This window comes from Rhopalosiphum maidis, chromosome 2 (assembly GCF_003676215.2).
Source record: "Rhopalosiphum maidis isolate BTI-1 chromosome 2, ASM367621v3, whole genome shotgun sequence".
NCBI classification, from domain to species: domain Eukaryota; kingdom Metazoa; phylum Arthropoda; class Insecta; order Hemiptera; family Aphididae; genus Rhopalosiphum; species Rhopalosiphum maidis.
Window position 1 is genome coordinate 39,004,478 of NC_040878.1, and position 16,120 is coordinate 39,020,597.

The 16,120-nt window shown below is 26.8% G+C and overlaps 1 protein-coding gene across 3 annotated transcripts; it reads left to right on the forward strand.

The window, feature by feature from the left end:
• Positions 1-2,740: 2,740 nt before the first annotated feature.
• Positions 2,741-16,120, forward strand: LOC113554371 (mitogen-activated protein kinase kinase kinase 15-like). 3 transcript variants are annotated; one of them, XM_026958184.1, is made up of 18 exons: positions 2,741-2,785; positions 3,220-3,320; positions 5,898-6,036; positions 9,098-9,149; positions 12,334-12,537; positions 12,626-12,801; positions 12,920-13,088; positions 13,156-13,265; positions 13,352-13,635; positions 13,909-14,068; positions 14,155-14,311; positions 14,379-14,548; positions 14,619-14,802; positions 14,888-15,021; positions 15,085-15,209; positions 15,275-15,579; positions 15,655-15,880; positions 15,993-16,120. In XM_026958184.1, exons 3-18 carry the CDS (start codon positions 5,951-5,953, stop codon positions 16,010-16,012), a joined length of 2,562 nt encoding a protein of 853 aa, XP_026813985.1. In that variant the 5' UTR covers positions 2,741-2,785; positions 3,220-3,320; positions 5,898-5,950; the 3' UTR covers positions 16,013-16,120. The 3 variants fall into 3 exon arrangements, with proteins under 3 accessions (XP_026813985.1, XP_026813984.1, XP_026813986.1); XM_026958183.1 differs by lacking the exon at positions 2,741-2,785 and having other exon boundaries at positions 3,147-3,320; XM_026958185.1 differs by lacking the exons at positions 2,741-2,785; positions 3,220-3,320 and adding an exon at positions 3,590-3,666.

The window sequence follows — 16,120 nt, forward strand, 5'->3', positions numbered from 1 at the left end:
TTTAGAAAGTGCGGTTTGATTTTAATCGGTAGACGCTTCACGCTTATGTGTTAGGACACGTCAAATTCCTTGAGCCCTAAAATCATCCAATGGATTTGCCAACTGGTCATCGTCCTCATCGAGAAACAAAACTGATTTTTGAGTATAGGCATCGGGAATTGCTCCATTGTGGACCACAAGCACTGTTGGCGGATATTAGAAGTGTTTACTAGTTAACTGGCCATTAAATGGACAGATTATCATTGTACGCTGCCGCACCAGACGCGAATATATTGCGACACTGTACGCCGTCTTCTTTCTTCTCGCCCGAACGTTACACGGTGGTATCGGTGCGCGTTAATATAGAATATTGTTTTTCTTTACTCAGATAGTAAAATTATTGTTAATTTATCATTACCAGTGTGAGCCATAAAGGTTTAAATTCTATATACCTACTTACATTATTATTCGTATATTTATCGTGCATTTTTCCATATTATTATTTTATTTATTAGATACCTTATAACCTATTTAAGCTAAGACCAGCTAGTCAGTCTGCGTTCCACAAATTGTTTGCATTTTTTTATACATTATTATTATTAATATTTATTATTTTTTACACTTTCAGTAATTATTATCAAAAGCCTTCAACTGAGTTTGGTACGAAGGCTTGCAATTCAAACATAAAAAATTAACCCATCTTTTTTATTCCTATTAATTAAATCTTACTTAACTGATAAACACTTTCAAGTCCAATGTAATACATCAACATTATAGGAATTGCTAAAATTAAAGTTAATGTTCCTCAAGATGGCATACTATACCCCTTCCTCTTTAATATAATATGTGTAGCTAACCAATCTATCACCCATTAAACTATCGTGATTCGTGGCTGATTATGCCGACGACAAAGTAATTTTATCTGTAAACGAGGATCCTTTAGCTGCCTCATCAAATTTACAAACTCATCTTAATCAATTGTCTGAGTGATATGAAAAATGGCAAGTCAAAATAACTCTATACATACAACGTTCACACTCAAACAAGGAATATGCTAAAACGTTACCTACTCTAAATAACGTATCAATTTCTACATCCGTTACAGTTATAGATACTTGGGATTAACTCTTAACAAAATAAGACTGACGTGAAATAAAACTTCGAGTCGAAAGACCAACTTTAAATAACCGTATGCGTATGCTCGACTCTTTTAATTAGAAAGTAATACTCCACTCGAAACACCAAACTACTAATCTATAAAGCTTTACTCAAATCAATCTGGACGCATGTACTTCAACTATGGGGTGCGGCAAAAAAATCTTACACTAATAGAATACAAATTTCCAGAATATATCACTTCGATGACTATCCAATGTTTCACCCTATATCTCTAATTTAACTCTTCGTAATAACTTCCACATGCAAACAATAGAAGAAGAAGCACATACCTTCTACACACGCATCCTAAGTCTTAATAACAGTAATAACCCTCTTATAAAAGACCTTTCCATGCTTACACTCTAATTAAATCTAGGTAGTTCTAATCGTAGGTTAAAAAGGAAGTGGTTCGGTGACCTTTTGCAAAACTTTAATATTTAACGCTTCTTAAACAAACAAACAAAAAAAATTATAATTCATAAATAAAAAATTAATCAATTAGTCAAAAGTCACTAATAAGTGGCTATTTAAATCATTAAATCATACTTTTCATGTTATATTATAATATCACTCTCATTATATGAAATTATTGTGCTAATTTGTATAGATTTGTTTATGTCTAATACAAATTAAAAAAAATAATGATAATAATTATTGCTTAACTGGCTAGATGGATTACCTTAGGTGTTATAGCGGTGCAATAAGCATTTAGTTTAATCATAAAAATTATTTTCATTAAAAATCACACATACCACTCACCTTACTCTTTTTCCGATTGCACCAAATATCAATGTTGTTAGTGAGATAACTGAAATAATAGAATATATTATAACATTGATAATTTGTTTTGGAATGTTACAAATATTATTTCACATAATTAGGTATATAATGTGTTATTTATATATTTTAATATATAAAAATATATTAATATTACTGGCGGTACATTACATAATATTTTAATGTTGGCATGCAAATGTACAAATGTAAGTACAATATTATTAATATATTATGCATTTATAATTTACAAAAACAAATGTATTATGTATAACTATAATATTATGTAGTAAAAGAATTTTAAAGCATTTTCGTGCCATTTCTTATATTTTATTGCAGGAATGTCATGGTGATACCTATAGACAAGGTGTTTAGTGATACATAAAATTAATTTTCTTTTTTAGATAAAAAAAGTATACTTTAGTATTGGATATTTTATTTATACGTCTTATTATATTTATTATATGATATTATAAGTTTCGCTATAACATGTTTTTCAAGCATATAATAATGTATACAAATATATAAGATATAACCGTTTATGGTTTGAAAAAAATCTTATAAGTATTTACCTATTTATTTAAAAAATTAGAAATAAAAATTAGTATACTATAAAATATTGTAATAAACTAGTAACTATTGAACTGACCATACATTTTATACCTTAAATTTATTTTATATTTTTATCAATCAAGAAATAATATTTTTTTTCAAGGAATTTCATGTGGTGCTCATTATTTAGTAGAATTTTGATAGGAAAAACCCTTACGACATATTATATTGTCGCATGTCGATAATCGATACATAGTTACTTCTAACACAAATTAAGACATAGATATACCTATATAAGCAGCCGTAGGTATTACATTTATGGGTATGTAAATATTGTAAATAATTCTATTTATGTAGGTAGTGCATAGGTTCGTGCACTTAAATTTGAATTACACAAGCAACTTGTCACGTACACACATATTCCTATAAAAATGTTTAAAAGCTTAGTAATATAATTACGTTCTACCTATTATTACAACTTAAAAATCTAATATACATATTCAATGCCAAAGTCAAAATATATAAATATATGTATTAACGAGTAATATATGTTCAAGTACGTGTGTAATATGTTTTTTATGATAAAAGTAGGTACCTACTACCTACCTATTTAAGATACCTATTTATATTGTGGCTCCGTGACTTATTATGTCATGCACAAACGTATTAATGTATTGTTAATTATTACATTATAATTTTTACACTTCATAATTTATTATTATATTTATCTTTAATTTTTTTTTGTCTTGTATATAGAACCTATAAATAGCGATTTATCACTCACCGACACACGCAGCATTGCAGTTTTTTACAAATTGTACACGCACTTAGACGTCTAGCTAACAATCAACAAACTGGTAAGTATATCTATAATTTTATATATATATATATATATATATATAGTACATAGTACATTGTACTTAAATATTTTATAAATAAATTATAGATATTTACTTATGCATAATAAAATATTATGTGTGATTTTGATGGGAAGGTTATAGGGGGAGGGATTCGTATTACCTATAAGTATGGCGATGAGTGGTGACTTTATAGACGTAGGTATTATTTTTCATAGGACAGTACACTTTTTTGATGCATACTGCATAGTGCATAGTCCTAGTGTTCTTAACAATATACGTGTAGCGTGTTAGGCGTGTATATAAATTTGTATTAAATTTTTGGAAATATACGGTTTAATACATGGTAATGATTTTTTATAGTTTGATTTTTAATTTATATTTTAAGGTACGTCTTAATGTATATTATAATATAAAATAATATTTAATTTTATTGAAGTTAAATACATAGAAAACGTGTTATTAAATATTTTTATTTTTTCAATTATTATACATAAAAATATTTCGTATAATGTAGTTTTAAAGTATTTTCAATTTTCAAGAAATATACTTAATAAGTTGACATAATAATACAATCATAATAATAACAATTAGTTTTTATAAATATTATTAGATAAAAAAAAAAATGTATATAGTTGGAGATAATCTATGGGCGAAATAGGTAGAATACTAGAATAGTATACACATTGGCCAATTTTTTTGAGGGATGGGTTTTTAATCAAAGAGGAGCAAAGTTTTAAAATGCACTTTAATATCTAGTTATCTATACCTAAATGTATTAGGTTTTTAAGAGGATGCCATCGTAGCATTTATTATCTGTCTCTCAGCCACGCGCAATATAGCAAATTTTATGTTCACGCCGTTCACGGTAAGTTTTTAGTTGGGAAAACATTGAATAAAATGACACTAATACGCTTGGATTCCTCCCTTTTTATTTTACCTATTCGATAATACATTTTTTTTCGTATGAGTAATTAATAATTCCATCGTTCAAAATGACATAAATTAAATCATCAGCCATGAGGACAAATTACAATTTAAAAACAACAATATTAAGAAACACGTAGCTATCAGAAATAGCGATTTACAGGGGACGATGGGGTGATAACGCCATGGCGATGTCGATACTTGAGGAAATCCGAACAGCGAGACGTGTCTCATAGCGAAGATAGTAAACCCCCTGTATTTATATTAAAATCCCCCCTGTACCCGCGCGCCAATAATTGGGATATAACATAATCTATGGAATGACCCGCATGGCCGTTTCGCGCGCATCTAATCTATTTTAATAATTCTTAAAGACTATAAATGTACAACGAAAAACCAATTATAACAGATATATAAACATATACCTATAATTTTTATAATATAAATGACGTTAAAATTTGTAAATATTTTATAAACAAAACTATTTGTCCTGTGTTCTAATTGTTTAGTGAGTATACGTTGTCTCATTGACACTTATGACGCTTCGCCACTGCGGTTCACAATAAAGACTGACCATATTAATTTCTCAAATTAGAGTGAAATGACTTATTATACATTTTAAAGCGAGTTATGAGTATTTTAAAATTGTAAATTGTTTATAAATCTAGAAAAACTCATAACTCGTTTTAAAATAAAAAATATAATAAAACGCTTATGAGATGCCCTAAATAATGTTCTTAACTTTAAATTGTATAATAAGTAATTTCACTCTAATTTGAGAAATTAATATGGTTATAGACGTTATAGTCGTTAGTCATTATTGTAAATTTTCAATGTTACGCGTGGATTAGAGAAAGATAATAAATACTACACTGGTATTCTCTTAAGTATGTATGATGTATAACCATTGGCGCAAATATGTCTAAAATATTAGGAGGCTGCAGGCCTTCAAATAAGTACTTACCTAATTTAATTTACTTACATTCATGCTTCCCGAAAAATTAGAATGATCATCTAGATTATTTTAATTTCAATAGTAACAACTGTACAAATACGGATACTTTTTTTGATATATTAAAAATAATAAATAAGTATTTTTGTCCATTTTTAATCACCAAAATAAAACTAAAATATTTTACTGTGATTGCCGCGGCCAATGCCACTGGTCGCTGTCGCTTGCTCGCATAATAGTTATTAGATAAAAATATTTTTATTAAATTATATATGTAGGTATATTGCAAAATAAACTTTAATATTTTATATTCATACAATTTACTTTTGAATAATTCTGTTACAATAATTCTCTACGTCATATTTCATAGGATGTATCTCACATTCTCACTATCTTATGCTTAAATTATTATTTAATCTTAAATAATCAAAAAAATGTGGAGGTTAAAATATATTTTGCGCCAATTTGTATTACGTTAAAGGTACCCTACCTTGCACAATTTTTGATGATGAACTAATTGTCAAAATATATTCTTTATTAAGAAAATTTAATATTAAATATAATATAAAAATAATTCCTAGCTATGAGTATCACTCACGGTTGATACGCATCAATACAATAATGGGTAGTAGGTACTGTTAAGTGTTAATATACATAATTGTCATACCTATTTATACATAATTATTTTTGAATTACAGACAATTTTTCATTTTGCGCATTAATGTAGTAACATTTCATATCGCACCAAAATATGGATATTGTGTGTATTACAAATATTGACGATGTATTTCAGAATTATAATAATTCATTACACCAAAAGAAGAAAGCTTTGGAAGAAGTAAAACCAGTGGCGGCTCGTGTGTATGTGCACAAGTGCACGTGCACTACCTACCTAAACTCAAGAAAAATTGAAAACAAATCATAATAATACAACTAAGTACCTGTAATGTAATAAGAATTATTTTCAAAATATAAAAATATAAATTCAGAGTATTATGAAAATAATAATATTATAATATTATGTATTTATGTTTAATATTTGGATTGGGTTATTTCGACTGCTAAATGGCTGTCCGCGACGGAACGGTATCGGCGTGTATTATTATAGTAGTGCAGTTGTGCACACAATCATTGTGCACATTTGTACAGTGTAAAAATTGAAGCAAGTCGATACACGCAGCCCGCGTTGTAATGGAGTTGGTGTGCACATTTGTTTGTGTGCACATAACCAATTAAATTATTTTCAGCGAATTATTTTCGACGTCGCCGCGTCCTGAGCGTCGGCATCGGCATTATTATGTTATTATAGTTTATTTTTACTCTCATTAATTTATTATATTATTTCGATTATCAGCTGATAATATTAGCTAGTCGATCATTATCGGAAATTCAAAACATTATTAATCGTGACCATCGTGTTTCTGTTTATTATCGACGACCGACATTAACGTATATTAATATATTATTACTCGTGTATTTGTTTTCAATTTTTAAAATGAACTCAGTACAGCAATTAATACTGCAATGTAATTTTTCATCAATCTCGTTGGAGAAAAATATGGAAATAAAAAATAAAGGTAGGCCTACTCCAGATTTAAATATTAAACAAATTACTAAATGTAAAACGAGAGATTATGTAAGACAATTTAAAAATGATATATATAAAACTAATGACTGGATTTGTGGTTGTTCAGAAACAAATCGTTTGTATTGTTTTCCCTGTCTACTTTTTGGTCAAAAATCTAATGATGCCGCTTGGGTAAAGAATGGAATAAATGATTTAATTCATTTAACTTCTAAAATCAAAACACACGAAAAATCAATGACACACATAAATTCTCAATTAAATTTAAAACTATTAGGGAAACAAGACATAAGACAACAACTTTCTAGTGCATATCGGTTGAATATCAAACAATACAATGAAAAAATAAGTCATAATCGTTATATATTGAATAAAATCATAAATTGTATTAAATTTTGTGGAGCATTTGAGCTTGCATTCCGAGGTCACGATGAAAAATCAAATTCAGAGAATCCCGGCGTATTTCGAGGTCTTATAAACTTTAGTTCAGAGTTAGATTCGGTACTAAAATGTCATATTGAGAACTCTTCGGTATTTAAAGGTTTATCCAAATCAATCCAAAATGATTTACTAGAATGTTGTTTAGCTGTATGTCAACAAAGAATTAAAAATGAAATAAAACAAGCAGAATATATTTCTGTAATGGCTGACGAAACAACTGACGTATCTGCTCAGTTTCAATTGTCAATAATATTTAGATATTTACTATCGGATGGAACACCAGTAGAAAGATTTTGGGGATTTTTCAATCCTACTGGACACGATGCGAAATCGTTGTCTGAATGTATAATATTTAATTTGGAAAAAGTCCTAGAGTCACCAGATATGTTGATTTGTCAGAGTTACGACGGCGCAAACGTGATGAGTGGACGTCTCAATGGTGTACAAAAAATAATAAACAATAGCTATAAAAATGCACATTTCATACATTGTTATGCTCATCAGCTTAATTTAATTTTAATTCAAGCAACTTCACAAAATCGTGAGATAAGAATTTTTTTTTCAAACCTAACTGATATAACCAATTTTTTTTCCAACAGTCCGCAGCGGGTTACGGTTTTAGATAAAATTGTTAAACACAGAGTTCCTCGATCATCTAATACTAGATGGAATTTTAAAAGTCGAATAGTAAATACTGTGTATGAGAATCTTGAGTCGTTAATTGAATGTATGAAAGAAATTGAATCAACATTCAATCAAACCATAGCAATTAATCAAGCTGGAGCTTTGCATCGGATGTTAATTGACGATAGATTTATATTTTGGTTAAGAGTGTTTCATTCTTTAATGCCTCATGTTGATATTTTATATAATCAACTACAAAAACCAACTATGGATCCTGTAGAACTTTCAAAGGCAATTTTTCGGTTCGAAGAAAATATATTAAAAGAAAGACAGAATATTGATAACATCTTTGAAACTTTTCAAAATCATCCAACGAAAAAACGAAAACATGATGATACTATTGAAACAAGAAAAATCGCTGCAAAAGAAGTATGTGACATTTTTATTGTCAACGTTAAAGAACGGTTTGATTATAAAAACCACTTAAATGCTTCGCACCTATTTTTATCTACCAAATTTCTTATGTACGAAAATAACTTCCCAGGTGACCATTTTAATAAAACAATTGAAGCATATCCTTTTTTGGATGTTACTAAACTTAAAACTGAACTACAACTGTTCTACAAAAGAACCGATTTCCGTGATATCAATTCATCAGTTCATTTATTGAAATTTATAATTGAAAATAATTTAATACATATATTTTCTGAAAGCTACAAACTTTTAAAAATAATTTCAACTATTCCAATGACTACAGCTGAAGCCGAAAGGTCGTTTTCTACATTGAAACGTATTAAAACATTTTTGAGAAATTCAATGACAGAAGATCGACTTACAGCACTAGCTATGTTATCGATCGAAAAACGGATGATCAACAACATTCCAAACTTCAACGAAGAAGTAATAAACAGATTTACAGAAAAAAAAGAGAGGAGAATCGATTTAACATATAAATATGTACCTGAAATATAATAATTTGTATCTACTTTGTCATAGTTTTTTACTTGAAAATGTATTATTACTATTATTATTATTATGTATTTACTATTATTATAGGTACTTGACACTTGTAAAAATAGGTATAAGCAAAAGAAAAAGTAATTTGTAAATAACTAAAATTTGTAAACAATATTATTTAATACAATTTATAATATATATATATATATATATATATATATATATATATTATATTGGTTATATTTTTTTTGGATGTGCACTACTTCATTAAAAACCCACGAGCCGCCACTGAGTAAAACATGCAATTAGGATGGTTAACTGTTCTAAATTGTATACTTTTTCGGTAATAATGTCTTTTTCTTTTATCTAAAATCAAAATTACTTATCTACGGCTACTATAAGAATTTACTATATTTTAAATAAGACAAGTGGTGGCATGAAGGTATCTTTATAATATATTTACTTCTTATTGCTACAACTTTTGATCTTTCCTTAGGATTCAATAAATAATAATATATATATCTATTAGACCAGTCTATGATGGGTTCGGACGGTTCGGTGACTAAATATCATTATATTGCAGATTACTAAGGTATATCTATTAATTGTCTAATTTAGTGGCGTATTTATGAGGGGATATGGGGGATAGATCCCCCCCATTGGTCTTTTTTTTTACTTGATAGGATTAATAATATCATTAATATCGTACATATATTACAAAAATACAGAATAAAATTATTGAAAACGCTACATTTTATTATATAATTGAAATTTTAAGAATTTAGTAATATTATGGTTGATGGCCGTAGTCAATATACCACTTACTGCTAAATATGAATATGATAGAAAACAATTCGAATTGTAAATCGTAAAATTCCATCAATGGTCATTATTGTCAATAAAGATAAGGCTATTATTATTATTATAGTATATATTATACTTTTAATAATGAGCGTTTGGTTACTATTTCAAAACATATTGCAAGGTGAAGGTATATAAGTATACATATAAAAATAGGCATTCTAAACAATAAGTTCTAATAATTAAATAGTATACAAATTACAAATAATAAACAAACTTAAACACTAAATACGAGTTATTACTTATTTTTATAATATTTATTATTGCATTAGTTCATTTTTAATCCAACGTAATAATTCACTATTCATTATAATCGAACACTCGCGTTAGTGCCAGTGCCGAACTTCCACCTAAGCAAACTAGGTAGCTGTCTAGCGGTCTTTAGTCTTTACCTTACAAGCCCCCGGCCAAGTACCAAAAAAAGGGCCCTTAAGTTCGGAGCACTGGCTGGTGCATTATTTTTTACTGTTTTGACGTCCTACACAATTATGTATATTTGTATATTCATCAATAAGCACTAGATACTATTGTATTCTTATGGTTTTCTCCATTTTATAAAAAAATGACAATGAATAATAAATCTTCAAAACAAAAAAAATACAGTCTTTTATATTTATGTGTAGGTACTTATTGATAATAAGTATATACATTTTTAAAATTTTTGAGAAACGGTAGTATGGTGAATGTATCCCCCCCTCCGGTAGAGGAAATTATGTTTACCAACGTATATCCCACCCTTAGAAAAAATTCTAAATACGCCACTGGTGTAACTAGCATATTGACTCTAACTTTCATAATACCTATGCCTTTACTATAATTAATAGGCTAATCATTAATGAAACTAGATGAATAAGAATTTGGTATTACCTATTGGTAAAACAGTAAGTAATAATTTTAATTTATAAGTATTATAAGTAATAATAATATAGGTAGTTATTAGTTGAGATGTTGTAGGCGTTTGTATTTTTTTATTGATCCTATTGAAATATATTTGATTTATACTATGCATATAGGGGGTTTTACTACCTGACACCTACCTGGTCTATCTATATGGTATCTACCTATACTTTTTAATGCTGTTTTGCATTTTTTTGGAGTTAAATATTTTTTTTTTATATAATTAATAATAAATTAATATAATAATATAATTTACCATGATATCTACGTAAGTACTAACCTAAGCTATTAGGAAGAAGCATTTGAAATGTATTATTTTAACATATAGTTAATGTCTGTAGAATGTATCTAGTACATTTTATCTTGTAATGACTTTTATAAATTTAATTTATTTTTTATATTGGTATATATATATATATATATATTAACATGTTATAGATTCATATGTTGTATTTTTGTATTTGTGTATCATATATTGCCATATTGGAATATAATTGCCAATTGGTACACATTCTAAAATTATTTATACAGTTTTCATGCGCCAAGGTATGTCTTTTCATGAATGTATTTTTTGTTTTTATATAATTTGGGATTACCTATTTTGATTATTCCTTATACTTTATTTTATTTGTTAGAAAAGTGCCAAATGTTAAAATTTCTTATTTCACATGGTTATGTGAAGTGTGATCTTACTAAGGAATATGCAATAATTCTGTATTTTAGTAATAATATACCTACATATATATAATTAATTTAGGGCATTTTTTTTTTTTTTGGAACTTTTTAGACGATGCTCTCCTGGCAATAAATGTGTTTCAATAGCATGTGAATCTGATCAACTAATTTTTATTTTGCAATTTTTTGGTGTTAATTACTTTTAAAGTAATTTTTTGACAATTTCCCACATTTTTAGTCATTTTTACTGATTTTACATTAGTTCACTTTTTGTTGTTTCTTGTCGATTGCCGTTATGCCGATAACTTACTCAAAACTTTGAAATTACCACGGACTAAAATTAGTAACTATCCGATTTTATCTCACCGATTACAGTCGCCGTCGTTGTGTTGTAGTGAATATTATTGTACCTAAATTTTATTGTTTTTTCTTAATATTTTCGAAAAGCTGAAAATTAAAACATTGGTTAATGCTTGTCTACATCTACTAATTTTTTTATTTAATTTTTGAGCACATTTTTTGTCATTTTTGAATAATTTGTAGGCTTTGATAAATGTATATTGAATTTTATAGTAAAATAGAGTACAAATTTAAAAAAAAATTATTTTTATTAATTTAAAACAAATATTTGTAATTTTTTAGGTCTTTTTTCATTTTTATGTCATATTCTCATATTTTTTTTAGGTAATTTCTTAATGTTTGTCATCAACTTTCGAACCCTAATAATTATTAATGTTTTTTTTTAGAATTGCTTGCTATTAATTTTAATAGACTATAGAGATACAACTTCAGGTTTAGAGTGTTTAGAGTGTTTAGACTAATAGTCATTCTTAACATAAGTTAGTATTTAAAATATAAATCATAGGAACATCCAAACATTTGAAACATCTATTATAGTTTAATTGCATTTATTTATTTCCTTAAAAAAAGCTCTAGATCCGTTAAAAATAATTAAAATAATTATCTTTGTAATTCTGAAGCTACTGGAGTCTCAAAAACATAATTTGAAGTTTCATTCTGTAAAATTGTATATTTATTAGTTATTACATATTATAAATTACTTGATATTTTCTGTATTTTGATACCGATTTTAGTTTGAACTGTTTGAAGAATTAGATTTGGAAGAAAATGATGAGTTAAAAATATTTTATTATGCAGATGTAGTTATAGTTGATTTGTCAATAAATATTCGACATAGCTCTTTATTTTATTACTTGGGCTGTCGCCAAAATATTGGAATGAATCAAAACATAATTTTATATGAAAATTTAGATGATGAAAATACATTACGTCTAAAGGTATGATAATATTTTCTATTTTGTATTTTCATGTTAAATGGAAAAATATTACCTTTTTTAATAATTACCTATGTTCTTATGTTCTTAGTTGTTTTGTGATAACTCTATTAAATTTATTCCATATAAATTAGCTGAATGTGGTTTATGCCTTATATGTACTAATTCTTCATTTCTTGGCAATGACAGTTCATCTGCTATTGAATCTACTAAATCAGTTGCAGTAACATTAGAAGATTTGTTAAAAAATTTTAAAATTCAATCCAAGTATGAAAATATTTATTTTATTTTTAAAGAAACTATAAAACTAAAATTATTTTTTTTATACATACATATATTAATAATAATTATAATTAACGGTATATTTATATTTTGTTTGATATAGAGTTTACATTAAAGAGAAATTTTTATCAGACTTAAGAACAGTTACAAAAACTTACTCTAGCGAAATGTTACACAAAAAATTGCTCACTATGAAAAAATGTCTAAAAGATCCATATGTACTTACTGTTGATGTATTATACAACATGATGGAAGCATTTTGTAATGTTCAGGTAGTTACAAAATCGCAATATCAATTAGAAATAATCAAAATTTCAAAAAAAATTTGTGTGATGTTAGGACTATGATGGAGTGATTCAACTTGTTAAAGACGTACAAATTATTCCTGACAAAAAACATTTTATACAAACACCATTATTGCAATACTTATATTGTTTTGCTTTAAATAGGTAACTAAAAATTTTTAAATTGTATCTTTATTATTAATTTTATTTTTGATACCTATTTATATTATCTACCTATATTTTACATTCAGAAGTAATAAACCTGAGTATCAATTAAAAGCAATGCAATTAATAGAACTTTCATTGACAAAAAATGAAGGGTTAATACCTGATTTAATTTGCCTTTATGGTCGTATTTATAAAGACAAATTTGTCGAATCTATTTTTGAAGACAAAGATGCCCTTACAAATGCTATTTATTGGTATAAAAAAGGATTTGAAATGCAACCAAATCTTCATGCTGGAGTTAATCTAGCAACACTATTATTAGTTGCTGGGAATGAATTTTCCAAGTCTGAAGAACTTCAACGTATTGGTACCTACCTATATCTTAATATTTTTTTTTTGTTAATCAGTTCTTTAACAAATAACAATATACAGAATATATTTTTCAAAGCAACTAACAACTTAATTTTTCAATGATGGTTGTGTGTCCTATTCTTTTGATGCATATTTTTTCATTTATGTTATTTATCAACCATACCTAATCTAACCACGTATTTTACTTTTTAATTGTTAAGTTATTTAATATCAAATTATTTTTAACAGTTTCATTTTTTATTTAAATTATTATTATTATTTAATATAGGTATTTTTTTAAATAATTTGATTGGCAAAAGAGGAAGTTTTACATCCATCAAAGACTACTGGACTATTGCGACATATTTTGAAATTAATGTGTTAACAGAAAACTATGGCAAAGCCAATAAAGCTGCTGAATATATGTTTAAACTAAAACCTTCAATTTGGCAAGTAATTCTTTATAGATTATGATAAATAACAAATCATGTATATCTAATGTAAATAATATTATATATTTATTATTGTATAATAGGTACTATAAATCAACAATTGGAAATATTAAACTAATTTGTGAATTTAGAAAAAAAAGAGGTACCATAAATGCTGAAGAAAATTACTTTAGGTGTTGGATGGAATATTTTATAAATGCTACTAAACAAGAAATTGACAATGACATCCACAGCTTTCCTGTGTGTATATAAATAAAAGCTATTATATAATCAATTACATATTTACATTAATAAATTGTATTTTTAGGTCATAGTTTTAGAACCATTAAAAGTTTATTTGCCTAGCTATATTAAAGTAAACCTTGAGGTTGAGAAAAAATCTATTTCTCTACACAAACAGTGTACAAAATGTACCACAAAAGATTGTAAACAAATGCAGAATTGGATATTTCTTGGTAGTGCGATTAGGAGTGTTAGGTATAACTATTTATTTAATATTTTTAGTACATTATAATTTTTGAATTATATTTGTTATTCATTTTTATAGCTTTTGCAAAATAGATGAACGGTGTTTATTTTTATGCGTTAACACAAATTATGATAGTTTCCAATTATATTTTCCATCATCTCAATATCGTCAAAGGTTTTATGATCTTATTAAAAAAATGATAGATTATGATGAAGGGATTACAACTAACTTGAATGAAGATTTGGTTAAGAAACAAATTAATGTAATAAAAAATTATGTTTCTTTGAATGATAATACTAATCACTCACATTACCTTAATTTATATTAAAGTGAACATTTTTTTATAGTTTGTATATGAGCTTAATGATGATAAGACTAAAAAAGTTCTTGGTCGTGGAACATATGGAATTGTTTATGCAGCTCTTGATTGCAACACAAAAAAGCAAATCGCAATCAAGGAAATACAGGAAATTAATATTGAGTATTTATTTGTTTGAGTATATATTTTTTTTCATTTTTATATTAATTTATTATTTTTTTCAAGTCATGTTTGGCCATTACATGAAGAAATAAATCTTCATTCTCAACTGTATCATCGAAACATTGTTCAGTATTTAGGATCGATATCTGAAGGTGGTATTTTTAAAATAATTATGGAACAAGTACCAGGTAGTTAGTTTTCATAGTTTATTAAGACATTGACTTAAAAATACATAGAAAAATTATATTTTTAGAAAGTCTTTCTTCTTTATTACGCTTAAAATGGGGACCATTAAAAAAAGACGAGCCTGTTATTTCATTTTATACTAAACAAATTCTTGAAGGATTGAAATATTTACATGATCAAAAAATAATACACCGTGATATTAAAGGTGATAATATCCTGATTAATACGTTTAGTGGTGTGGCAAAAATATCTGACTTTGGAATATCTAAACGTCTTTTTGAATTGTGTCCCACTACTGGAAGTTTCACGGGTACATTACAGTTTATGGCTCCTGAAGTAATAAACAGCAATTCAAAGGGTTATGGCACAGCAGTATGTTGAGAACAAGTAGAAGTTAAATAGTCAAAAATATAATTATAACTTAAAATGTTTTTGTTTTTTTTGCAGGCTGACATATGGTCATTAGGTTGTACAGTTGTAGAAATGGCGACAGGTAAAGTACCTTTTATAGAATTTGGAGAAGCAGCTGCTTATACAGTTGGTTATTATAAGAAACATCCAGACATACCTGTTGAACTGAGTGATCAAGCATACCGTTTTATACGTCGGTGTTTTACTTTTGATCATAATCAGCGAGCAACAGCTACTGATTTACTAAAAGATTTATTTTTTAGTGAGTATGCCTAAATAAAGATATAAAATTAAAATTAAAAAATATATAATAATAAAATTAGTGAAATAATATAAATAAAATAATATCTAAAATATATTTTATTTATTTTTAGATAAAAGAGAATATAATTAAAAGCAATCGCACCTCTTCAGATTTATCAAAGTGTATCTATGCCAAAAAGTTTAAATAGGTATGAAAATTATTAAATAGGATTTAAGTTGATATTTAATTATGTCAGTT

What these genes read in the sequence shown, in the direction of transcription:
- LOC113554371 (XM_026958184.1), top strand. Translation starts at nt 5,951, where the DNA reads ATGGATATTGTGTGTATTACAAATATTGACGATGTATTTCAGAATTAT. An exon ending in AATTTTAAAATTCAATCCAA is followed by an intron (nt 12,802 to 12,919) that starts GTATGAAAATAT and finishes TGTTTGATATAG; the next exon opens with AGTTTACATTAAAGAGAAAT. An exon ending in AAACTAAAACCTTCAATTTG is followed by an intron (nt 14,069 to 14,154) that starts GCAAGTAATTCT and finishes ATTGTATAATAG; the next exon opens with GTACTATAAATCAACAATTG.